This window comes from Eutrigla gurnardus, assembly GCF_963514095.1.
Source record: "Eutrigla gurnardus genome assembly, chromosome: 15".
Classification (NCBI taxonomy): Eukaryota; Metazoa; Chordata; class Actinopteri; order Perciformes; family Triglidae; genus Eutrigla; species Eutrigla gurnardus.
In genome coordinates, this window is record NC_139938.1 from 17,728,172 (window position 1) to 17,753,464 (window position 25,293).

The 25,293-nt window shown below is 42.9% G+C and overlaps 1 protein-coding gene and 1 long non-coding RNA gene across 2 annotated transcripts in view; one reads left to right on the forward strand and one right to left on the reverse strand.

The window, feature by feature from the left end:
* Nucleotides 1-221: 221 nt before the first annotated feature.
* LOC311026343 lies at nucleotides 222-3,135 on the forward strand. The gene is made up of 2 exons (XR_014598472.1): nucleotides 222-1,798; nucleotides 1,907-3,135. It is a non-coding gene; the product is annotated as an uncharacterized lncRNA (long non-coding RNA).
* The window catches only part of LOC311026341 (polypeptide N-acetylgalactosaminyltransferase 10-like), a 63,199-nt gene continuing 40,654 nt past the window's right edge, over nucleotides 2,749-25,293 (reverse strand). The window contains exons 5-12 of the mRNA XM_084029855.1: nucleotides 21,617-21,802; nucleotides 20,527-20,710; nucleotides 14,103-14,220; nucleotides 9,989-10,096; nucleotides 6,652-6,873; nucleotides 5,990-6,106; nucleotides 4,995-5,144; nucleotides 2,749-4,568 (exon numbers count right to left, since the gene is read on the reverse strand). Coding sequence (XP_083885981.1) covers nucleotides 4,404-4,568; nucleotides 4,995-5,144; nucleotides 5,990-6,106; nucleotides 6,652-6,873; nucleotides 9,989-10,096; nucleotides 14,103-14,220; nucleotides 20,527-20,710; nucleotides 21,617-21,802 — 1,250 coding nt within the window. The 3' untranslated portion in view covers nucleotides 2,749-4,403. The remainder of the gene's footprint in view (nucleotides 4,569-4,994; nucleotides 5,145-5,989; nucleotides 6,107-6,651; nucleotides 6,874-9,988; nucleotides 10,097-14,102; nucleotides 14,221-20,526; nucleotides 20,711-21,616; nucleotides 21,803-25,293) is intronic.

A 25,293-nucleotide genomic window follows, 5' to 3' on the forward strand; every position in this document is an offset into this window, starting at 1 on the left:
GTTTATATGATAATTGGTCCATCTGCAATTGCTGATTATGTTTCTCCTGTGATTTCATGTGTAAACAAGTTTCAACCTAAAGCTTTTGTCTGGAAATATTCTAAAGGACGTGAATGATAAACAAACCAGAACATATTTCATCACTAATTTGAAATGAAAAGCAGGAAATGAAAAAAGGTTTTCACCGTATTCGTATTCATCACCGCAGACCAACATTTTCATCCAAATATAGAAACCTTTTTTAATTTACAATTTCAGCAAAAATATCATACATTTCCAGTTTAATTATACAGTTTGTTAAATATCTAATACACTTTTACAGTTGCAATGTCAGTAGAAAAAATATTGGATGTATATATATATATATATATATATATATATTTTTTTTTTATGAGATAAAAAATGTACATTTCCCTTCACATACACGCGTGAACACACGATGGACGGGCCGACGCTGGCTGCTGATGTTAAAAACATTTTTGCACTTATAAAACAAGATTTCTCACCGAATTTGAGTCTGAAAGTTAAACCACTTCAATAAAAAGTATTTCTGCTATCACAACGGCAAGTTACGATGTATTTCACTCCTCAAACTGTGGAAAGTTGAGATGATTGTAGAGAAAATGTGTTGCTACACAGTGATGGGATGTTTAGACTTTACCACAGTGGATGAAAGCTGGAATAAAGACACCTTTAAAATTCAAGTTACAGTCTGATGGAATAAAAGCATACTTTACATTTGCAATGGAAGGTTTGGTGTACTTCAATAAGGAACAAATAAATAAAAGTTCACAATTAAACTTTACTTCAAGGGTACAGTTAGCGACATATTGGTGGAGACTTTTGTCCAAATTCGCCGGAGAGATCGTTCAAGTTCTATTTAGGCATTTATTTTTACCTTTTCTAAAGCTGAATTGTAAAAAAAAGTTGCTTCTAAAGGTTGACTTGGTGTAGAATCACAGTAATGGCACAGAAACACTTTGACATCATATCCAACCGGTAGTGTTGGCTGTGAACTAGAGCTTGCAGATTTACGTGTGCAAAGAAAAAAAAGGTGCATTTGATGTTTTGGCAGGAGAATCCGTCTTTCTAGCTACTAAATGCTCCCCGTTGTCCCCGGCTGCACTCTGGCTCTGGGCAGATAGCCCACAGTGGTTTTATCGGAGCATATTTGGTGGGAACAGCCGCCATGACACTTAAAATTTTGTGTTTCTTCCAATATGGCTGCTAAAGCATCAGCAAACTTTAATTTAATTACACTACTTATGTCATCATCGTCACCGCCTTTTAGCTACAAAGTATCGTGAGTGCAATGATTGAATGTTTAGCTGACAAGTTAGTATTTTGCTGAAACAACTGCAATGTGAGACGTTATTAAAATGTTCTGCAAAATCTCAATAAGGTCACATGACTCAACAGTCCAGATTTAAATGAAGAAGAATCGTACGAAAGTGGATTCTGGTCCCGCAGTGGAAACCCGGCTACAACAGTGACAAAGAGGTCTGAAGCAGCAACTCCCACTCAGCAACCTGACAACGTACAAGTTGTCAAGGCGTGACCTCGAAGGTCAGGAGGGAAAAGGACTGAGCTACATTTTAAACTATCCTCCTCTGTCACGAGTGCAAAGTCAGGATTTTATATTTCCAGCAAGACCGCATTGAATCAAAATGGTGAACCACGAATTTTGGCAACAAAAATAAAGACATTACTTCGTCCGGTTTAGCGCTAGCCTTGCTATTCGGCAGCTACACTGTGGCAAAGGTTGTTTTTGTAAACTTTTATCGGCAGATAAATGCCAGTTGCCATTGTTACCGAGGGCCGCAATAATGTTCAAACCGAAGCGCCTATTTTCCGCTGTCAAGATAGCTAGTTAGCTGCTAGATATGAAGTGCTAACTAGCTGCTAGCTATCGAGCGCTAAGTAGCTGCTAGCTATTGAGCACTAAGTAGCTGCTAGCTATCAAGCGCTAACTAGCTGCTGGCTATTGAGCACTAAGTAGCTGCTAGTTATCGATCGCTAACAAGCTGCTGGCTATCAAGATAGTTATCTATCACCAAATCACTAGCGCTGAATAGCTATCTAGCGTTAGCTGCTTTCTTTTCCAAAGAACCAGCAATGCAATTTTTCTATTTTATTTATTTGCTGATATGCAATTTTCAATTTCCAGTGGTCAATTATCTCCCGGAGCTCAGCTGTACCGCTTTTAAAGTTTCAATTTATTGTTTGTTTAGAGAACTTAATCTACATATTTTGGGAATAAAACATAATGTATCTGTTTTAAAACTCTATAATGACAAAATCTGCATCTTCAATACAGATATATTTGGCAATTATCATTATTATCATCGGGAAAGTTTTTAATCCAACCTGCACAAATGTAAATTCAGCAATGTGTCCAAGCTTCATTTGTGATTTAAAAGTACCTTAATGTAGGTATATTGAGGATTTGACTGTGTTAAAATCTAACAACACCTGGAGGGGAGGATTAACATAACATGTACTTTACTTCGGTCTGTTTCACAAAAACGGGATTAGAGGACGAGTGCAGGCGACGGACCAGAACATCCCGGAGAATCACGTCGAGCAGAAAACTAAATCATCATCATCAGCTGAACCGCAGGATCAAAACAAACCATAAAAGAACATTTAATTAAAAACAGAAGAAGAAGAAAAAAAAAAAAGAAACAAAAAGGATGTTAACAATTCCCGTAAAAGTACTTTTAGATTGTACAACACGACAACTTCATGTCAGAATCAAAACAGAACATTTTCTTAGGGCTGGAGATCACTTTTCAAGGCAGGAGGAAAATAGAAAAAACCCCATCATCATTCGCTTTATTCACAGCCAGCAGTTACATGTGTGTTCGTTCCATGTCCGGCACCAGAGTCGAGCTCAATCCGTGTTCAAGACCTCCAGATGAGATCCAGGAACTCTTAGAATGAACTTCCTGAATTGAGTGAACTGTCCCCGATGCTGATGTGGACATTTTGGCTCTCTCTCTCTCTCTCTCTCTCTCTCACACACTCTCACACACACACAAACACACACCCACACCCACACACACACACACACACACACACACACACACACACACACACACACACACACACACACACACACACTTTATGCATCTAGTCCTCTTCCAACAAGGCACGAAGATTTCATTCAAGTTTATCGTTACACAAGTGCTTAATGCATTTTAAACCCACATTCGTTTTTCCCATCCCGGAGCTACCTCGGCGAGCCTGACCGGAGCCATCCTTCCTCTCGCCTGCTCGTGCCGTACACTAAAGTGATGTGTCAGCTCGGCAGCCGGCCAATCCGGCGCCTCCCCCCCCCCACCCCGCGCTGCAAATCAGCTGGCCTGCCAGTCACACACCTAGTCATCCAGGCGGGAGCGTTGGTTCGTTTGCAGTCCTGCCCCGCTGCTCTGCGCTCTTGGACGAGACCCCAGCGCTCGGCAGTCTGTGACAGGGGTCGTTCCGCCGGCTGATCGAGGGTTGGGAGCAGCAAAGGTCACGCAGGAAGTGGGGGGGCGGAGGGGGGCTCTAAGAGAAGTGACAGCCACCACAACCACCACTACAAGAAACAATGCCCTTACCCAGGACAGAACAGGGAAAAAAAGGAGCATTAGAAGGGTTGCCATCTCTAGTTCACTTTCTTTGTCAACTTCCACCAGGAGACTACAAGCCAAGGGGGGGGGGGGAGAGGCACGAAGGAAGGGGGAGAGGGGGGTGAGTGAGTGAGGGTTGTAGAGGAGAATCAATTCGCCAGGTGATTTTCAGAGTGGTTCTGCCTGGCTTCACCCAGGTGTCAGGATGACTTTGGCTCAGCAGGAGCCCCCCCCCCCCCTCCCTCTCCCTCCCCCAGGGAGGTTGTCAGAGCTGGAGAGACATAAGGGGATTTGAGAGGGAGAATGGAGGAGGTGGGCAAAGGTGCAGTCATGCAGGCAGATGGAGACGGACGCACAGACGGAGGCGGACCAAGAGAGACAGGAGGTGGAGGCGGAGGATAAAGGTAGACAGAGTGAGGGGAAGTAAGAGGAAAAATAAACTCTGCGAGGGGGAAAGAAAGGCAACAGATACAACGCTGGAGGAAAAATAGACAAAAAAGGAATTAAAAAAAACTGAAGAGAGGAATGTTCAGGTAAACAATCAACAGCAAAATCAGGAAGTGAGACTGAATCTCACACACACAATCACCTTTAAGCATAACCCATCAATCAAGAGTTCAACTCTGTAGATCCTCCAACCGATCCCCGCCCCCCCCCAATAAGACCCCGCTGTCACCCTCAGCCAGGTGAACAGGGAACAAGAGTCAATGCAAACCCCCCTTTTACAGCAGCAGCAACAGGTCCAGGTCTGCCTGCCTGTCAGGAGTCTGTGTTACGGATCCGCCGGGCTCAGTTGGCGCCCCGGTTGAAGTGGTCCAGCACGGTGCTGTTGGTCTTCTCAAACAGCCACCGCTGGGTCGGCGAGGAGGCGTCGCACGTGCTCATGTAGATCCGCCGCTCGGTGTGGCTGCAGTCGATGCAGCTGTTACTGACGGAGTGATACAGACTCTTATCCTGCAGGACGGACAAGCAGGAAGGATGTCAAAATAAAACAACTGAGTGAGCTTTTTGTGAGCAGTAAATGTATTAGCAGATGTTACTTTTTATTATGCGTCAAAGAACACTTCCATTTTCCTGTCTTGACTTATTTATTGCTGCAAACACAAGCTTGTTTGTGTCGTGACGTTACGTTAAACCCCTCAAATGTTGCAAAAACACAAATGTGCTCCTGGATGGCTTATTTTTGTATTAACTGAGCTTAAATGCAGCCGCGTAATGAGGTCCTTTGAATATCCATAAGCTCCAGGGTGGGATTTGTTCAAATGTGCAAAACTTTTTTTAGAATGATTAAGTAGCCTTGAAGTCTCTTTTTTGTGTTGTTTTTCATGGAAAGAAAGAAAGGAGGTTGGGAACATGTTGAGTAAAGAGAGAGTGATATACCTTTCTGTAGCGCCACAGCTGGTTGCCCTTCATGCCGTGGCAGTCGTACAAGGTGACGGGGCTGTTGTGGGAGACGGCGTCGAAGCAGACCTTCTTAGTGTGCATGGGGTCGCCCACCCGGATGTCCTCCCTCCACCCGAACGTGAACACCTGCAGGAGACGTGTTCCCTTGTTATTCTGTCTAACTGAATGGAGGAGCATTGCTGGTATATTCAAATAAGTGGACAATAAAGTCTGATTGTAATAAAAAATACAGGCCTTTGATACTTTTATAACACATGATGATGAAAGTTGTTACTGTATATGTTTCAAACCTATAAGTCGACCTTCTGTTGGGATCGATTCGTCGAGAATAAAACTTTCATGCTTCAGTTTTGTCGCTTGTCGTCGGGTGAAATCAAAACAGCGACTAAAGTCACATGTTGTCAGATCTGTCAGCGAACTCGGGAAACAGCTGGTATTGATGCATTCTAATTTGAGCATATGTTTCGCTGCGAGGGGTCCGAAATAATTGAATTATAATCTGCTTCACAATAAAAAAAGAGACGAAGAAGTTATTCAAAATGATTTTTTGTGCTCTGATTTACAAAACTGCGACGGCCACTTGAACATGACGAAGACTTTCTGAATGACTTTCTGCTCTCCATGAAATCAAAAGACACGGACAGCTGCCAGAGGGCCTCCTGTGACTCGCAGCGAATCGATTTCCTCGCCGGGCTCTGAATACAGATCCCAACTGTGACACAGATTAAACCACAATGAGTTTTTTTTTTAAGATTAAAGCAATGAAAGTGCCAAAACAAAAAGGAGACGTTGAATCCGTTTAAGGCTGCGTTGCGAGCTCCGCATAGGGAGCGTCAGAAATTGAATCCAGAGACAATCTCTCGACAAAGGTGTAATCTCAGGAGAAAATCCACACTTTGTGTGTTTAGACATTCACAGTGTTTCTACAAAAAACCCAGATGTGCCAGGTGGATAAAACCGGCGGTGCTCACCTGTCCGTGGCTCCAGCTCACGTCGCTCCGCCCCTTCACACAGCTCTCCAGGCGGATGGGACTCCCCGACACAGAGTGTGTACTCTCCATGCACATCCCGCTGCCCGCGTTGCGAATCTGCAACATAATATTTCAGAGAATATCTTATAAACCCATAATGCCGCAGGATGTGACCAGTGAAAATGTTGCAGATTGGAGTTTTCCAATCAGGCCCTTAGTTTGTTTTATTTTCGCGCGGCGACGGCGTCCAGATTAATCTTTGATTCACGTTAAATAAATGTGTTCTCTCCTCTCCGAGTGCAGTCGGACCACATTCCCAGGCAGCAGCCCAGAAAGGATGATTCCGGCCAACTGGACGGAATTTCCTTGACAGCCTTTTCAGTTATATTAGAAGAGGCTCTTCTTAACGAGTTTTTATTTATTTATTTATTTTTGGTCTGACGGGTTTATTGAAATATCAAAACAAAAATGTTTAACCATCTGAGTATTCAAAGCTTGGCTTGATACATTTTTTTTTCTTAACTTGATATTAAGATGCATGAAAAATACCATTCCAGTCCAAATGAAAATGCTGATCAAAATCTGGCTCAAACAAAAACTAAAAATATTCCAGGAAAAAACTACATTTACACTCGAGGACAAACTGGTATGAGAGACTGTACCTCCCCCCACGCGGCAGCAGGGGGCTCCACCGGTGGGTAGTGTTTGGGTAGATCCCAGGCCACCTTGCTCATGAACCACTTGAAGTTATTGCAGTTGAGGCGGTTCCTCAGCTCCTTCTGGGCCGCCATGTCGCCGGCCGACAGGTGGCGGTACTCGGGCCGCCGCTGGTAGATGTATTCGGCGTACTCGTCCATCCAAACCTCCGCCACGCGCTTCAGGTTCTGGAATCAGAGTGAAAATGAAGCTTAAGAGGACGGTGCGCCCCCATATATATTTATTTAAAAGAAACACAAAGTAATTAACACAGCAAACTGCTTGGGAAGAGAGATCCGGGACCAACGGGTCGGATATGGCACATTTTCCCGGGTTAAAGCCATCATCAACACACAGAGACTTAAATATATTTGCAGTGGGCGGGCTTAAAAAGGAGCAGATGATAGTAGTTCCTCTGATAACACTTGAGTACACAGTCAATCTGCTAAACTGTCATTCGGGGGTCTCAGAAGCTGTAAACACAACATTATAAGGGTGAATGTGTTGTATTAATACATTCAGCACACACAGAGCAACATCAACGCTCCTATTAGCTCAGTTTTTGGGAAATATCTGGCTCTTCAGCTGCTAAACGCTCCACCTCGTCCTCCAGCTGTCTGAACATTTAGTGTGCAGCTCAGTGCTACTTCAACATATAAGCCACTTCAACCAGCGCTGATTGATTCACGTGAGAGAATATCGAACACCCATCCTTGACAGTCATTGTAGGATGATCGGTTTCAGCACTGCGTGTTACTTGAAAGTCTTCGAGGTTAACCGGCTTGTTAGCGGGTCTGTGTGTTTCTGGACATGGTGTGAAAGTCATCGTCTGTCGACGCGGCGTCCTTAATGCTTCGGTTCATCCGACATGACACGATGATCAAAGCCGCTCGGCAGAAAGAAGGCAAGTCATCATGCGGGACCCGCCGCTATGTTCCAGTAGCCGAGAGACGAAAAAAATAGAAGCAACTCAGCTCCAGTCATGAAGGCGGCTACGACGCTGAACTCAATTATGTGCTAATTTACAGGCTTGTTTCATAACAGACAGATGAAGCCTCATGAATCAGACTGAGGACTTCATTTTAAACTGACTGAATACCACAAGACTGCTCCGTGCTGATCTATGTCATCAGATAAGCATGTTCAGACCTAGAGCCTTATAGTAATTGTTATTGTATTGTAACCTATATGTCTTCCTGTATAACTGGGGAACGTCTAACGGTCTGTACGCTGGAGGAAGAAGATGGATATTCTTCTTTTTAATTTTACAATTTGCCCATACAGCAGCGCCGTGATGTCACATCAGTTTTGACAGTAATGGTGTTAGAAGCCCGGAGCACCGGCAGGTTGGAAGATAATGTGCCAAGGAACAGTGTGAGCATGTGAGCAAGAGACAGACCATTTTAACTTCAGGTAAGAGAGAAGAGAAGCAAGTGTCAAACTCCACGTATAAATATGTGTTTGCATACGTAGGTGAGAAGCATCCTCAGGTTTTTTTATGTCAACTGAAATGAATGAAAATAAAATAAATAGACGTGCAGGTGAGTCAAACTAGACGCAATGATGACTGCAGGGCAGACAGAGTCTTCAGCAGGGCTCTTTAAGCTCTGGCAATTGCAAAGCTGAAAGATTTAGACTGGAGCGATGGGAAATCCATCCATCGAAAGCCTTTGAGGTGTGAAGCAGTAAAAAACAAAACCCAGAGCCTGTCGGCCTCCGAGGTACGGACGCATGCCTGAGAATACAGATGGTCGCAGCCTTGGAGGTATGGATGGTGGAATGAATGAGAAGACAGGTTCAGCGAGCCTCTCAGGTATAAATACAAATCGTCCAGGAAAAAAAAAAAAAAAAAACCCTCCAGCCACAAACACACGCTCACACAGACTCTCTGTAGCAGAGCTCATTGCCTGCAGCCAAACCGGAGCTCCCCAACTAAAGTGCAGTTCAGCGGCTCCATCTCCCTCCACTCTAGGATGAGGAATCACACACACACACACACACACACACACACACACACCCACACCCACACCCACACCCACACACACACACACACACACACACACACACACACACACACACACACACACACATCTTTAAGAACCAAATAATGTCCTCTATGCATATTGCAAGTGAAAGAAAAATAAAAATGTTCCCACCGTGGAACACGTGAAAGGGGTGAGAACTCAACAGTGTTTTGATATTGAAGCAGCATAAAGGATAATGAAAACGCAGGTTCGATTCCCGCCTCAGGCGAAGAATCCTTAGAAACTTCCCTCCGTGAACCACGACGGGAAGCTTATCCCAAACAAACTCTCTATGAACTCCCCTTCAAAGAGTACGACGGCGAGTTGGTCCAGCTCATCCACGAAGGTGGTTCGTCCTTTTTTAAGTCTTATCTTCTTTTCTCCCTTTGTTTTCCAGAACGGTAAGAAACAGCACAAATCACACGGAAATCAGATCCTTTACATTCTGATTCTAAAAACTCAAATCAAGGCAAGATAACACAAATTGATGCAGTGTCATCCGTTCCTGACAAAACCAAACTGTTGCAGCAGTCGACTAAAACAACCGGGTCAAAGGGGAAGGCTCACTTTTTAAACTGTAGCGCAGAGAACACCGGGGGGGAATAACATAATCCATCACAGCCTCTGGTACAGTAAGAATTTCTCCATTATTAAAACCTGCTGCCTGTTTGAGATCAGCATTCAGCAGAGCCTCGGTGAGCAGCTCATGTTCAGTCGGACGAGGCAAAACAGGGTGCCGAGAGGTTTAATCACACATTCGGCCGAGCCAAACACAGCCAGGTGTCAGACAGCGGCTGAGTCATGCATAATGAATAGTGTTCAGCTCCAGGCCAGATCAACTCTTTTGTATTTGCTTCCATTTCTCATGCTGCGTCAAAGTGCTGGAGCCTGCATCAAATAAAGAAACTCGAGCTCATTATCGGAACACTGTGAGTTACATATAAATATAGAAATGCCACCGACAGCTAGCTAGTCGTGGCTAGTAGTAGCGGTTCAGTATTTGCTGTGAAAACTCGAGGGAGTTCCCAATATCTCTTCAAAGCAGCCGTACAGATTGAGATGATGTGTTTTCTGGGATGCATCATAATGCAAACGTGCACAATCATCTGGATTTTGGGTTCATTTCAGCTCGGAACTATTTTTTTCCTGGTTGGAAATAAAATAAATCTATCGTCATTGCCACGGCAGTAACCTCTCCACCTTTAATGTAAATGTTTACACAGAAACATCAAGAGCACCCGGGGGACCCTGTGTCCACATAAAGGGATCTGAGACTCACCCGGGCCAGGCTGACCCCACCAGGGACCTTGTAGGGGACGTACTTCCTGTAGATGTGTCCGACCCTGGAGCAAGGGATGTCCTCCATCCGACCACCGCACATCCACACCTACAGAGAGAGAGAGAGAGAGATCAGATGAAGACAACATCAGGTCAAGTTTTGGGTCAAAGCTGCCGTGCTGGTGTTTGTTTAACTGAACAGTGTGAAAATGAGATGAGGTCACCGACATCAGAAAGATGAAACAAACTGTGGAAGCGTGGGAAGACATGATGAAGTAAAAGCAGAGGGGGGGGGGGGGGGGTTAGGATGTGAAGAAAGGCTGGAAGGAGTGGGAGGATGACAGAAGGACGTGAAGCCATGATGTAAGGTCGTTGACCGGGTCGTCCACGGACGTAAGAAGAGGTTTGTCTCGGGGGAAAGAATTGTGCAGTTAGACCAGATTAATATTATGCTAGGTTAGATAAAAAAAAAGCTGAAATAATTGCAGATGTTAATCTCCTTTAATAGAGTGCAGGAACGAGAACAGCGTTTGGAACAACGACTCCAAAGTTCATGCGTTTGCAGATTGCATACGAGAGAGAAAGTGACATCAAAGAGAACAAGGCGAGTCAATCATGCTTAGCTTAATGACGAGGACTGGAATTGGATTCGTTCTGCTACTTTTGGAAGTCGGAGCCAGTTTAACTCCAACGGGGGTGCGAGGATTTAGACATTTTAAGAATTGCGGATGGTGTATTACTTTAAAGTTAAACAGCCTGAGGTCAGAAGGTCAGACTGTGAAAGTATGTTTACCAGCTACTTGATCTTACAGAGATACATAAACGATTATCCTGGCCCAAATAATTGCGTTGTTATCCTGATAATGATGAAAACTCATTCTACTACTTGACCTCACATTTATTCGAGAAACACAATTTAATTGCACCAATTTTAATACATTTTTTTGTGTAAATCTTAAAGGATAAATGTTTAAAAATAAATATTCTTTTTTTCTTTCTGATAATTCCTGGAGGCCTATTTTTAATTTATTATTACAATCAGTAATAACACCCTACGTCTCCCTAAATGGACTGTTTAAGCGGTGATGCAAGAGGCTCCTGGGTTCTTCATACTTTCCGTGACCCGCCTCGCCACCCCGTCCTCCACAAGCTCCCACGTCTCACAATCAACTCCTACTCCCGTCGTGACTAGAATCTCTCCGCTTTCTGGCCTGGAAATCCACTTCCATATAACCAACATTTCTCAAAGCTCAAGGCTAGCAATGTCTTCACAGGCTGCAGTCTGGTGTCTTTCTCAAGGACGCCGGTCTGATGATGGACGTAGACCGGCAACAGGGGAAACTCAGCGGGTCGATAATGAGAGCGAGATTTTTTTTTGGTGCTCTTTTCCCGACTGATGGACTTTCCTTTTGGACTTGATAATTTCCAGTCGGCTCATTGTTATTCTGCATCGCTCCGCCGTCCTGATCCTCCAGAGAAGACATCAGCTGGCTTCTATTTCAATTCAATTACGCCCTGTCAAGTTTGTTGCGCTGCTCCGGCTTGGACAAACAGGATCGGGGGAAATAACAGATTGAATCCACCCTCTCCACGTCTCGCTGTAGGGAAGGTCCGACCCGCCGTGCCAAGCCGGAGCATCGTCTTCATCCCCGGACTGAAACACTCGAGCTTAATAACGGCAGCGCCTCGCGGCGGCCGGGATCGAGGGTTTGAATTCAGCACCGGTCAAGATTAAATTGAAAGTCTTATCACTCCCCTCGAAACATGCAACCTCTACAATCTGCTCACTTATTAGTGAACCACACCATCAGGACCCGAGATGACATCTCTGTTCTCTCTTTTAAAAATAATTACAACTTTATCTATATATTGTGCTTGTGCAATGGAATGTCGATGGCCCTGTCGACCCATTTGCCCCAAATGACATCGACTGGATTTACATACACGTGATTAAGCTTCTTGTTTCTGACTGTTGGCAGTAACCTAATCTTTGAAATGTAATGCCAATGAGGACCTTTATAAGGTTAATGGAGAAGGAGACCCCTGCAGAAGGGGTTATCAGACTCTTTTGTGCATGCATACTTAGTAGTTTTGACCACAAGTATCACTACGCAGCAATGAGCACTTTTTTCATGTCCTATATTTTATATTTTATGTCATCATGGAGGCAATGCAACACAACTTGCTGCAGATGTAACACAGGTTTCAAATTCCTCCAACATTTGGCTTTGCGTATGTTTTATGAGGAAAGGAAACGATTGCATCTCGCTGAAAAAACTACACACGGTACCTTTATCAATGTTTCTTAAAGAGTTTAAGTCTTTGCATTGAAGGACAAATACTCAGTATCTGAACACTGACTGAAAACGCGTCTGTTCATTTGACCACAGATTAAACAGAAAGGCATTCGTCAAGAAAGGATGAAGGAGTTCTATGCTAAAAATAGAATAGGCCTGGGTTGTTTTGATTTTACATCCATGTTTGTCCAAATAGACCACAGTGACCTTTGACCACCAAATTCTAATCAATTCAACCTTGAGTCCAAGTGGATGTTTGAGCCAAATTGGAAGAGATTTGGAAGGGAATGGGACATCGGACGGACAACATATAGACATAATCCCTCCGGTCACAGCTGTCCCCGAAAAACACACACAAAAAAAACACATTTCAAACACTTTCAGAACTGCACAAAAAATACCTGTAAAACTGTCCGAATTCATAATGCAGTACTGAATTGTTCACAGTTCAAAAAGTGTTTTCAAACCGATATAAGGTATTCAGTGACAAATCTTTGATTTTAGTCTATCCAGACTTTTAAGGTGGACCAGCTTTTTTCGTTTCAGTGACAAACCATTCCTCTGAGTTTTAACTGATCAATTGGTACAAATTCTTATTGTATTGTATTGATACATGGTCAACGATTATTGAGACCCCTACTGTAATATATTATAATATAATACGCTGTATTATATATATATATACTGTTTATAGACTATATCATGTAGCACCTTAAGCTGTGAATGTGAACATTAATGTGTGGGATGGAAGTTTTTCCATAATCCTGCTGGCAAACTAACAAACCAAACTGAAAACATAAGCCTCTTGGCAGGTAATTAGCAAAACAGAGTGACGAAACAGTAAACACTAATATGAAGAAGCAGCAGTAGGTGAATATAACACAAATCAACAATCAAATCTAATTACCCACCAGTGGCCTTTGTGCTTAATTGAGTGAGACGACGGACAGAAGTCCTTACTCGTTCAAAATGGAATTAAATCATTGTGACGGGCCGTTCTGTCCGACGAAGGCAGCAGACGGGGGGGGGGGGGGCTAGCTCTTAACATGCCGGCCGAGTCACAGGCAGTCGCGGCTACGCAATCCAATAACTCATGCTGAAGCAGACAAAAGCATAACCTAATATGGTATTCTGAGTATGATTAATATGGAGAGTCTTCCGTGCAACAGAGTGTGTTGAGCTCAAATGACTGAAACAAGAGTGGAAACCATAATGAGGAATGTCTCCTGGGCTCAACGCATTGCTTTTTTCTTTCTTTTCTTCAGCTGTTTAGTTAAAGAGCTGTGGACAAACACATTGTTTACAAGGAAACAAACTCTTTCTCCCTTTAAATCACAATTCACTGAAAATATGGATGCAGAAAAAAGCATCCCGCCCCCCCAACCAAACCCCTCCCCTCAGTGTTCCACGATTCGACGAGGCGGGATGACGAGGAGCAGGGGAGACAAGGGGATTGGATGGAGGGTACGAGCCAATGGGAGCCTTCCGGAGCAATGGTTCCCATTGGTCAATTTCTATGCAGACCTATGGCTGATAGACTGAATGGATTTTTTTTTATTCCAAATCGTAGACCATAGCTTTAACTCAGAAGGAGCTCTGGAAGAAACTGGGACATACATCACCCTATTCTGTGATATACTGATAATAAAACTGCTCAGTGTGAGAACAAGCCGAATAACATCTTTGGGTATTTAAAATAACAACTATGATTAAATACTTTCTCTATTTTTGATAAATATATATATTAAATATAAATTACTGCTGACATTCAACATTCAAAGTGCCACCACTGACTTCAGGTCAGTTTCCAGGTTTTACCTTGAAGGAGATCTCGTACTGTTCTCCTCCCCAGATCTCCAGACCCGTGTCGTATCCTCCCAGCTCCCAGAACCACTTCCTGTCCACAGCAAACAGTCCGCCCGCCATCACCGGTGACCTGCAGGACACAGAAGACACACAGTCGGGCACAATTAGGACGCTGGGTGTCCAGAGACAGAGAGTTGAGATATCAGACATTTGCATCATAGACAGGTTTGTGCCACGTTGCGTTGTTGCATCGTCAGCAGAAACTAGTTCTTTGTTCCGCGGTGAGTTTTGAAAATGTGAAAATGGTTGAGAGTCCATATAAAGCACTTTACTTGACAGCAGACGGAGTGATCGAAGGCCGACTGTGTTCGACTGTTTGAGCGGCGTAGACACAATACAGTGAAGCAGACCCATGACTAAAGCAGTACTGGCAAGAATAATGAAAAAGTAAAATCCACATTTATTTTGGTTTCTCTCTTACTCAATAATATTCTTGCAAAACACAAGTGACACTTCTCAATATAAGAGAAGTTCAAGGGCCTTTATTTCTGTTTTATTTTCATAAGATTTGTGTTCTTCTCAGTTTTTGAAAAGCACAACATGATGATATTTAAAACTATTCATACATTTCCAATCTATTTTCACTTGATGGTGTGCCCTGGTTTATCCAGAGAATCAATTCTTCAAGTGTTCATTCCGCAAACAGTCTGAGGCGTTAAATATAAAAGGAGGTGTATGAATCATAACTGTGTTTACTTATCTGTTTTCCTTGAAAACTGTGTGCTCGTATGCTGCATGGCTGAATTTGATCTGACAAACTGGCAAATCACAAGGACCTCTCTCTGACCACGGAGGATTGAATGAATCAAGAGAAATGTGGTTAAAAGACTCTGCGAGTCAGAGTTCATTCCTCTCCAGAATTGTGTGCTCGCCTGCTGTAGGCGCCTGCATGTGTTTAACAGTGAAAAAAACAACCAGCCCATCTGAAACCAATGTGAGTTCTGTCTGGTGTAACAATCTCTGCAGAGCCGAAACATAATGCTCCCAGTGTAGAAGGAAATATACACACATTCAGTCACAACAGGGACAAGATGACCACTGTCCATTAAGTCAAGTCGTCAGTAAACATGAGCGAGCCTTTAAATAATCAGACATTAAACCTCGTTAAACCCACAAAAACAAATGATGACATCACTGATATCAGCCCTTTGTTTGGGCGACAGACCGTCTTCCAGACTCTTCTAATGCGTTATCAGTCTCGTCTTTGGAATAAAGTGCAGATCTTTAATCTGGAAAAAAAAACTAAACAGGATGGAGCGGAGACTCAGGAGGCACAAGCATTAGCCTCGAACTCTTTAAACGTGTTTGTCACACTGCTGACTTGACTTGCCCGACTGTGTAACGACTGCAGTCTGAGCTGTTTATCATCCAAGACTTGGAAGTCGTACGATGGACACACACACACGCACACGCACACACACACACTTTGCAGAGGACAGACTTCTGTCAGGAGACACAAGGATAAACAACATGGCTGCAGGGGGACAGAGGAGCACAGTGTGTGTGTTGTATGAGTGTGTGCTGCATGAGTGTGTGTGCTGCATGAGTGAGAGAGCACAGACACTGTGTGGGCACTGATTTGTGCGCTGCAGATTGTCGGCTCTTGTTTGACGGAGGGAGGAAACACGAGCACACTTCACCTCCCGGAGTTGCGTGGAAGGAAACGCGTCGGCTTCGGGACCGACGACACCGTCATCTTGCAACTTCGACCGAGCTACTGGAAGTGAGGATTATCTAAACTCAACCAGGTCCAGTTTCATTTACCAGCCTTGAACCAAAGTAGGTTCGTCACCAAATATTAGATCTGGGACAAAATACATTAATTACTTGAGGAAATGTGAATATATTTCTTGCCTTAACTCTCGTACAATCTGCTGGCTTTTACACATGAACTGTCCCACTGGAAGCTGACGCTGGCTTTCAAATTAAGGGAAGCAAAAAGGGCGGAAAACTTAGACAGATTGTCAAAAAACACACCATAATAAATCACAATGTTGGTAGCATTTGAATTTGAAAGCTGCTTTTTTTACGTGACACAGCAGTAATTAGCAGGGAGAGGCTTGCCAAAGCTATTTGCAGGGCTGTAATTAGGGTTTGCCGGTCTTGCTAGCTTAGCAACCATAGCTAACAGGGTTAACCAGTTACATTTTAAGAAATAATACTGATAAATATTTGTATGTTGTATGTTTTAAATAGACATCATGTGGTGAATTCATATTTACTTGTGCTATTAAAAAATGTATGATTATTCTATAACTTGATATATTATTGGAATAAGTTAATACTCGGTCATGAAAATCAATAGCCTGATTCATCTCAGTTTATCTCACTCTGGGAATCCGGAGGAAGCTCTCAGATGGTTCTCTGCAGTTTTCCCACAAATGCTCAATCATTTCAAGTACAACACACTTAATGGCAATGCTCTAATCACAAGTCACCACGCATACTGCTGCTCTGTTGCTTGGCAACAACTTTGTTAAGATGTTTTCCAGCAACAGGAACGTTCATTTTGTTCATACAAACACATTTTATATGACTATATTATATTTTCTGAAATAAAAACAATACGTTGATTAACAGGTCTAGAAAAGTGTAGTTGATTGCTAAAATCAATATGAATTAATATTATTATAGCCACTCTAGCAGCATGGCTCCAGGAACAGCAATGTCTCCACTTTAGTTTCCAACATCTCAACAACTATTGTGTGGATGGTGATGATGACACAATTTTGTGCCATTTTTATTCATTTAAATGTTTTAAACCAGGAAAAGCCGCATTGACATACAAAAAAAGCTCATTTTCAAGAGCATCCCAGCAAAGACTGCAGCAGTGCTTTAAACTACGTTTCAGGATAGAATAGTTATGAATACGATATAATGTCAGTCAGTGATGTGCCTTCACCCAACTCCTTCGATCTATTTTTAAAAACACTTTCAGAGAGCAGCTCTGCTGGATCGCAAATCAGTCTGCAGTAAATTTAAAGCCGCGGGAGCAGCACACCTAAACGCCTTGTTTCCCATTCCAAGACAAATGTTGGGTACAGAGAGCAAGAGTAAGTGTTGCGAAATATGTGAGAGAGTGGAGGCGATAGCTTCAAGCACTTCATCACATGAATGAATAGACATAGATAGGAAGGAAGCAAGTTCAGAATTAGCCTATAAATAAGGATTAACTCTACGGTTGAAGCCAAACCAAGCCTACTATACAGGGAGCAATGGTGAAAGAGGGTCGTAAGATTTGTTATGAACCTCAATGTGCCATGATATAGAGTATCTAATGTGTGGAGGCATTGAGAAGACGCATGTCTGTATAAAGCATCCCCATATTCAATCACAGACATACAAAATAGCAGTAAAGAATCTCCTTAGGAAAAAAGCTAAATTATTTCTCAAATGAAAACCAAGCTTCAACTTCCTCACAAGTAGTAACTGAATGTGAGCCTTAAAAGGAAGAAAAACATGAATTAAAAATATATTTATTTATATGCACATAGTTGGAAGGTTCAGTGGATTTTTCTTTGAGTTTTTAACAAGAGTTTTGTTTTATCAGGACCCATAATGAATTGGAACTCATGAAAAGTGTGTTGTACGGTTACTACGGTATCAAAAGCCTTTTCGTAACTTAGAGCCTTATACTGGAGGAGCCTTATACTGGAGGAGCAGTAAATAAAAGTATTATCCACATACAAGTTTTGCATTGGCATATTTGGACTGATGCTGTTTGCATAAATTGTGAATAAGAGCAGTCCTAGGAAGGAACCCTGGGGGACACCCTTTAATATGTTATGTGAGCTAGAGTTGATGGTTTCCGACTAGACACACTTGAGAACGGTTCGATAAACAATTTTCAAGGCAGTTTGTTCTAAGTTGATGCTTCATTATTGTGTGATTGACCGAGTAAGAAGCCTGAGATACTGAGACGTAAACATGGTCAAGATGAATCCTAACGGCTGGGGCGATCCACTGATACTTAGATGTTCTATTTTACTATTTTTAATGACATATCTCAACAGCTATTAAAAAAAAAAGTCCTTGTTGTTCCCATTCACACACGGTATGGTTAAAGCTCAGAATCAACCTGAATGATTGTGGCGCCGGCACTATGTGCAGCGAAGTTTGTCAGAACAATTATTCTGGTCGTCCTTCAGTGAGAGAACAGTGCGGCTCTGAATTTCTTCAATTACATCCTCGACCATTTGGATGTTACATTTTAGTCTTTGAGAGACGCAAATCACTCTGGAATCACAGTGGCACATTTAATTGGCACCGCAGAACTGCAGGGTCGAGCAGTTCCACTGAATTAACATTAACCAGCAGTGACTGGACCGGTCTCAACCATTCTTAAACAGTTGTAAAACAACTAGAATATATATTAGTATCGATTCACATACAGTTTGGGGTATGTATAATGTGCACTCTTTGATTAAAAGTTCGTAATTGAAATCATTTTATTTAGCCAAAGTTGTTGTTGTTCTACTCGTTTGCCAGTAGCAGGTATTAAGTTTCTTCAGCTGGACAAAATCCCTGTTTGTCTTCCTTAGTCGCTGTTCTTTGGCAAGTGTTAGTCTACTGGAGGATAAAATAAAGGTTTAAGTCAATGCTCCATGAAAATTCCAACTTACAATTTAGATTTAATTAGAAATGCTCAAGTTGATATTCTCCATTTCAGTCTATTGACCTTGAAGAAAGAGAAAGAGAGAGGAAGAGAGAGGAAGAGAGAGAGCGTCAAGGCTTGAGCTTATTGCTAAATGAAACACTGAAGCCCGAAGGAGGAAGGAGAGAGAGAGAGAGAGACAGAGACAGAGAGAGAGAGGTGATGGCATTGACAAAAGAGACAGTGACACAAGCATGGGAACGGGGGTAAAGTCATACTCCCACGCGCCGACTCACCCCTCTGAGATGGATTTTGCCGTCCCACCGTGCCTCGTTCTCCACTGCGGCAATGTCAATCAGAATGAAAACGAAAATCTTTGCGACTCAAATTGGATTTGCACTGATGAAGGTCATTTTATTGGGCAGGAAGAGCAGACTAATTCACAAAATGAGGATTGATTCTGATTGTTCTGCAGCTCATTTTCTTCTTCTTTAGTCCCTTATCTTCCTGCACCACGGCCGCCCCGCCTGATGATACCTATTTCCCAGGACACCCAAATAGTCTTTGGCATCCAGACATAGAGACTTGTTGTCTGAGCAAATTCCCCCAAGGCTCACAAATGGAGTGTCTGGCATTACATGCGGTTATTTGGCCTTACAAATAGCAAAATGTGTCTCTGGGTATAGTTTATTTATCCTGGCTTCCATTACTTAAAGGTTACCTGCCACCAAAATGCTGCTCTTTGAGGAAGCTATTGGTCCAATTTGCACTGGAGTGATGTTACCAGGAAAAGAACCAACTACACACGGAATTAAAACCAGCAAGCAACAAGGTCATAACTTCATTATTTCCATTACTAATCAATCTCACCTACTTATCAATTCATTTATTCATCATTCAGGGTATATAATTGTTATACATCAATCACATCACAATTCCTCCAAGGTAAAAGTCCAAAACCCCCACATAATATATTAACAATGTTGTATAAAACAGAGAAAATGGATACATCCAGCAAATGTTTGGCATTTTGCCCGATTGATCGCTCATTTATTATTTTCTGTAAAACTGTTTTCTTCAAATTTCTTCTAAAGCAACTCAGCAACATTAATACTTCATCAGCATCGTGATACTAATTGTATATAACTGCATGTTTTCTGCAACAGATTCATTTAAAATAATCTAATGGTCAAGAATGACCTTTCACACTTGCTAGCAATATATTCAACAACCTCAACAACAAATGACATCCTTTTTAATCTAAATGAATGTGCTGGAGATCATTAGACACAAGCAATAATACAATATGTTTGTATCCTCATCTTACTATGATCGATCTGAACGATAACCAATCACTGGCCATCATTCTTCTCCTCAGAGACAAAGAAGAAATGGAAATAAATGTACAGAAGTATTCCCTTCTGAACACCACAAACCCCAAAAATAAGTCCTGGACATCGTAGCTGTTGTTGCCCAAGAGATGAAGGTTACTTATGAAACTGGTGGATTCATCTGAAACTGTTTTGCGCCCACATTCAGGTTTTAAGGTCACTTTTTAATTGCCAGCTCAGTCAGACAGAAGGCCAGAAAGGACAGAAAAATGAAACATTTTCTGATTCTGGCTCCATGTTGATGCATTATAAGTATCTCCATGGAGAGTATTTTGCCCCTAAATGCAGCCCCAGTCATTGATCGGAGGTGTAATGGTTGATCAATGTGGAAACAGGGCTGACGCAATGAGATAAAATCCTCTGGCAAATGTCAAAAAATCACTGCACTCACTCAAAGGGTTCGCTGGGGTCGCCCTTCTGCAGCTCTGCAGGGATGGGGATCCGTTTGTAGTACATTTCCCAGTCGAACGCCCCGCGCATGGCGTCCCCGGCCTGCGTCTCGTAGCCGAAGTTATCGTGGTCGATCACGTCGATCATCGGACACACGATGGTCTTCCTGTTCTGGGCGATTCGGTCTGAGAGACAGAGAGGCAGGCAGACGGGTTGTTAGACGGTTCGTAACAGTAGATGGCGCATAGGATAGGTTAAAGCATCTTAGACCCAAGCATGATCTTGGTGATAGTCTCAGAAAGGCTACATTGCAACAAAAAACGGCTACGGATTCATAATCAAAGAATTTAATTCAGAGCACTCGCATAAGAACGTGGCAGGTTTTTGAATTCATGAAAGCTTCTCTAACTCTAACCCTCTAAAATAGTTTTTACAGATAAATAAGTTACGTTCCATTCTGAGTTTTATTAGCTCCACGCCAAGGAGGTTGTTTTTCTGTTCGGTTTCCGATTTTCAAGTACCTTGGTGGAATGGTGTAGTTTTTGGGCCCAGGAACAACCCATTAAATTTGGAGCAGATCCGAAGTCATTGGGGGATTCAGAGCCAACTGGATGTTTTATTTGCTTGGCTGGGTTCACGGTACGTGCATCAGTCAGCTGTAGCGGCGGCCAATAACTCGCCTCCGCTCAGTTTTCAACCCAGGCTTCACTGCGTTACCCAAAATTTGGATTAATCAGCTCCAGCGACTGACGGTGATGCCGTTGATGTTTAATTGATTGATGAATGATTTAATTTGTGGAGAACGATCGAGGAGATACCCGTTAAATACATGTGTGGCGGCAGTGGGTGCTGCTTGGTATGAGTGATGGCTGCTAACTTCCTTTTTTTAAGTGCCAGTCTTAACACACTGTATGTGAGCAGAATGTCCTTCACCCAGGAAGTAATAGGAACTATTGATGAATGTGAGTTTTGCGTTCTCCAGGATGCAAATGTGGCTACTCTGTCTGATGGGGTTTAGGGTTAAAATAAGGAGATAAAGGTGGCGTGAGGGGTCATGTGATGCTGGTGAGTTGCGTGCGTTTGTTCCTCACCCAGCAGCGGAGGCAGCCAGTTGACGTTGGACTCGCAGTGGGAGTCCAGGAAGGTGATGACTTCTCCTTTGGCGGCGCCGGCTCCCAGCAGGCGCGTCCTGATCAGCCCCTCCCTCTTCTTGGTCCTCAGGATGCGAACCTTCGGCAACCTCACCATGTACTCCTCCAGCGCCACCTTCAGGTGCTCTGCAGAGACAGAGGCAACAGTAATGAGAATGGTGAATTCGTCCAAATGATATAAAATGGTATGAAGTCAACAAAAGGAGGTGATCAAAACCTCTTCTGGTGGTAATTGTGTTCACATTTGGAAGTTGTCTTAAAAATGATAAAAACCTCCCCAGCATGAGATGAAAACTAAACTAAACCATCACCATCAAATAAAGACATCTGCCTTTGCCACATGTTCCCGACTGAAATGTTTCCCTCTAGGCCTACATCATGCTCTCACCCAGACTAGGGAGGGAGGAAATCACTTACTTTTTGTTATATCTTTACTGTAGTCATTAGAATGAATGTTGCCCGAAAGAGAAAGAATCCAACTGTGAGGAATGACATTAAATCAGTCCCTCCTACGTGCGGCCATAAAGCCTTTTGGCAAAAAAAAAAAAAAAAAAAAACAGTTGCAGTGATGCTCATTAACATTTCGCTCTATGAAAGAATTACAGATGCTGCGTCGCCCGACGATCCGTTCACTTCATTGTCAGTGTGTTAATCATCCAATGCAAGAGTTTTAAACGATTGTGTCAAAGCTCTTGCTGAAAGTCAATGTCGTTGGTGCTCAGATCAAAACTGACCTCGAGCCTTTCTCAGGCTGCAATACAAGTCAACAAAATGTATTGGAAGGTGGAAGAAAAGCAAAAACAAAAAATTGACAGAAAGCACTAATCAATCAAAGAGAGGGTTGTACATGCGATACGTTTTTCTCCGATGTTTCCTCGGAGCTGCCTTCGACAGAAATCAATCCTGCACTAAATGGAGCCCGTACATCTTTCTGCTCAAACGTCAAGTCAGTTCTGACAGGTCAATAAAAAAAATGTCAAGGCCATTATTCATTTGCTGTCTGACTACCGTTACTGTGTTTCTAAAGCTGAGAAACCTTCAACCATCACAGAGAAACACCATGAAAACACAATATCAACATATGTATCCTTGAAACATAATGCTTTGGAAAAAATGGTCATCAAATCTCAATCATATTATCTATCACCTCCCAGTTTCTCAGTCTGTTTCAGTCCTCAACATGCTGCTGCACCGAGTGGAGGGGAGTCGTACCTTGTACGATTCAATGTGACAAATACATTGATTGATGACATAAAGTTTACATGCAGCTTGAACTTTGCGATAGCTGCAAGGAATATGAAATTGCCTGCGATCGATCTGCTGAGAACAGCCTCATGGAAGTGATATTTGACTATTTTTCATTGTATACGCAAACTGCAAAAAGCAAGTCATTTGTTGTTTCCAGTCTAGTTATAGATCCACATTCTGTACAGAGGCTACTTGCATGTGTCGGCCTGAATTCTGATTATTATATATGTATCAGCCGTTGTGATTTATACCTAGAACGTAGCTAGTTTTACCTGGGATCCAATACAAAGATAATCACAGCAGCAGCATTATGCAAATGCAATGGAAGCCATCCCCTGGTATCTTAATTATGGTAGGAAGATATTTGTGTTTAAGCTTTTCTGCATCTGCTTCTTAACTTAAACACAAGAAAACTGGGCACGGCCTCACAAAAAAGGACCTTTATATGCAAATACAGACTGAGATGAATAAAATATCCCCTCTGTCGGTGTTCCTCATTGATAGCGGGTCTTACAAATGGGCCACTGTCACTGAGAAACCCCTTTCAACACTAGCACTAATTGGATTCTGAATATCAGAGGAGAGGATGGAGGAAAGGCAGCAGTTCTTTCAAACCTTCACAGGATAAACTGCAGCTGTTAAAATGACAGACAGAACGTCTTTATCTCGGCGCTCTGTTGTTTCCTTCCTGCTTCATTCTGGCTTTCCCTTCTTTGTCCCCTCCTTTTGTTCCCTCCCTTCATCTTTCCTCTGTCACTCAGCTCGTCCTTCTGTTTAGATGCCGCTTGGCAGCAGCTGCCTCTCGGGGAGGCACTCCTGATTCCAACGGACAGCTGAGACACTGACGACAGCAGGACCAGCCAAAACCAACAAACCTGAAGCCAGCAGGTCCTCAGATCCGTCTCCACCGCTCTCTTCCTCAATCCTCATTTCCTTTCTCTCTCCTTTGATTTATTTTTTTAATGAGCCTGATTAAATGACAGCCTATCTCCTCAAGTACCAAAAAAAACCCCCACCATTACTTCCCTGGACAAGGCACTCCAAACCAGAGTGTTTGGGCAAGACCAGATCTGACGAGACATTATTAAAGGGGAGCGAACTGAATTAGAACAGGACAGTAATCAAGTCCGGAGTGAGGAGTGCTGTCTATCAAACTGTCACACAGGCCTCGGACGGTTAATCCTGAAAGGCCATTTTGGGATGCAGTCTACCTGAAGGGCTCTGGCTCCAATGAACTTGTTACAAGTCCAGAGCCAAAAGCTTTGCTTTAAAAGCCGAGGGATGGATTATTAACCACAGTGAATATAAGATCTCCTTATGACATTTCCATACAGTGCAGTTAAAAAGTAAAGTGACAATCAGGGCAAAGTGTTGACTTCCAGCTTTGATTGGAGGGTGTTTACATCCACATTGTGGGCCTTTAATAGTCTCCAATTTTGATTGGAGGGTGTTTACATCCACATTGTGGGCCTTTAATAGTCTCCAATTTTTAGAGGCAAGAAAATAATTATATTATAAGCACCATATTAACTGGTTTATAAGACACTGTATGAATGCATGCCAATATGAGGAGGTTTTTAAGTGTCCTGGGTGTCCTTCCCTTGGAGGCGATCCAGGCGCATCCAACTGGCAGGAGACCCTGGGGTCAAGACCCAGAACACCCACTGGGGGGATCATCTGGCTTCGGAGCGCCTTAGGATCCCTTAAAGCTGGAAGTCAGCACAAGTAGTTGAACTTCAAATCCAGTCTGCTGCAGCACACAGACATGGTAAGTGCCAAGGTAACACAAAAGACATCGGACATACATTCTTCTGACTGAATTGTGCGTTGACGAATACAGTTTGAAATCTACGTACTAAATGTGATGTGTCATACTGGGTAGTGTTATGTGTTATATATTATGTGTTATTCAGGTGAAGTGGGTTAGCTCCGAAGCTAGCAGCAAAGCCGGTCCACGCTCACTTAAGGTGGGCTGACCTTAAACCAGCTATTAATGACAAACATCTCTTCTTTGCTCTGCTTTTTTAAAATAAATTGTATCTAACTGATGAATCAGTCAAACCTCTTACTGTCAAATGGTTAATAATTAACAGGCGTAAAAAGTCAAGCAAAATTAATTAATCCACCCCTCTCATTTATCTCCATTAAAATCATCAAGGTATGAAAATGTGCTGCAGGGATTTGTCACTGAAACAGAGAGCGAGCGGCCCCGTAGGGTCGGTGCCACCTAGAGAGGAAACGGCAAATCTTCACCTTCATATTAGGACATTAAATCAGCCCCGTGGCCATTAACCAGCCAGAGATTGATTCAGGCTACACTTTTGCCCTACATGGGATGATTCTTCATGATGATGATTCAACATCCCTAA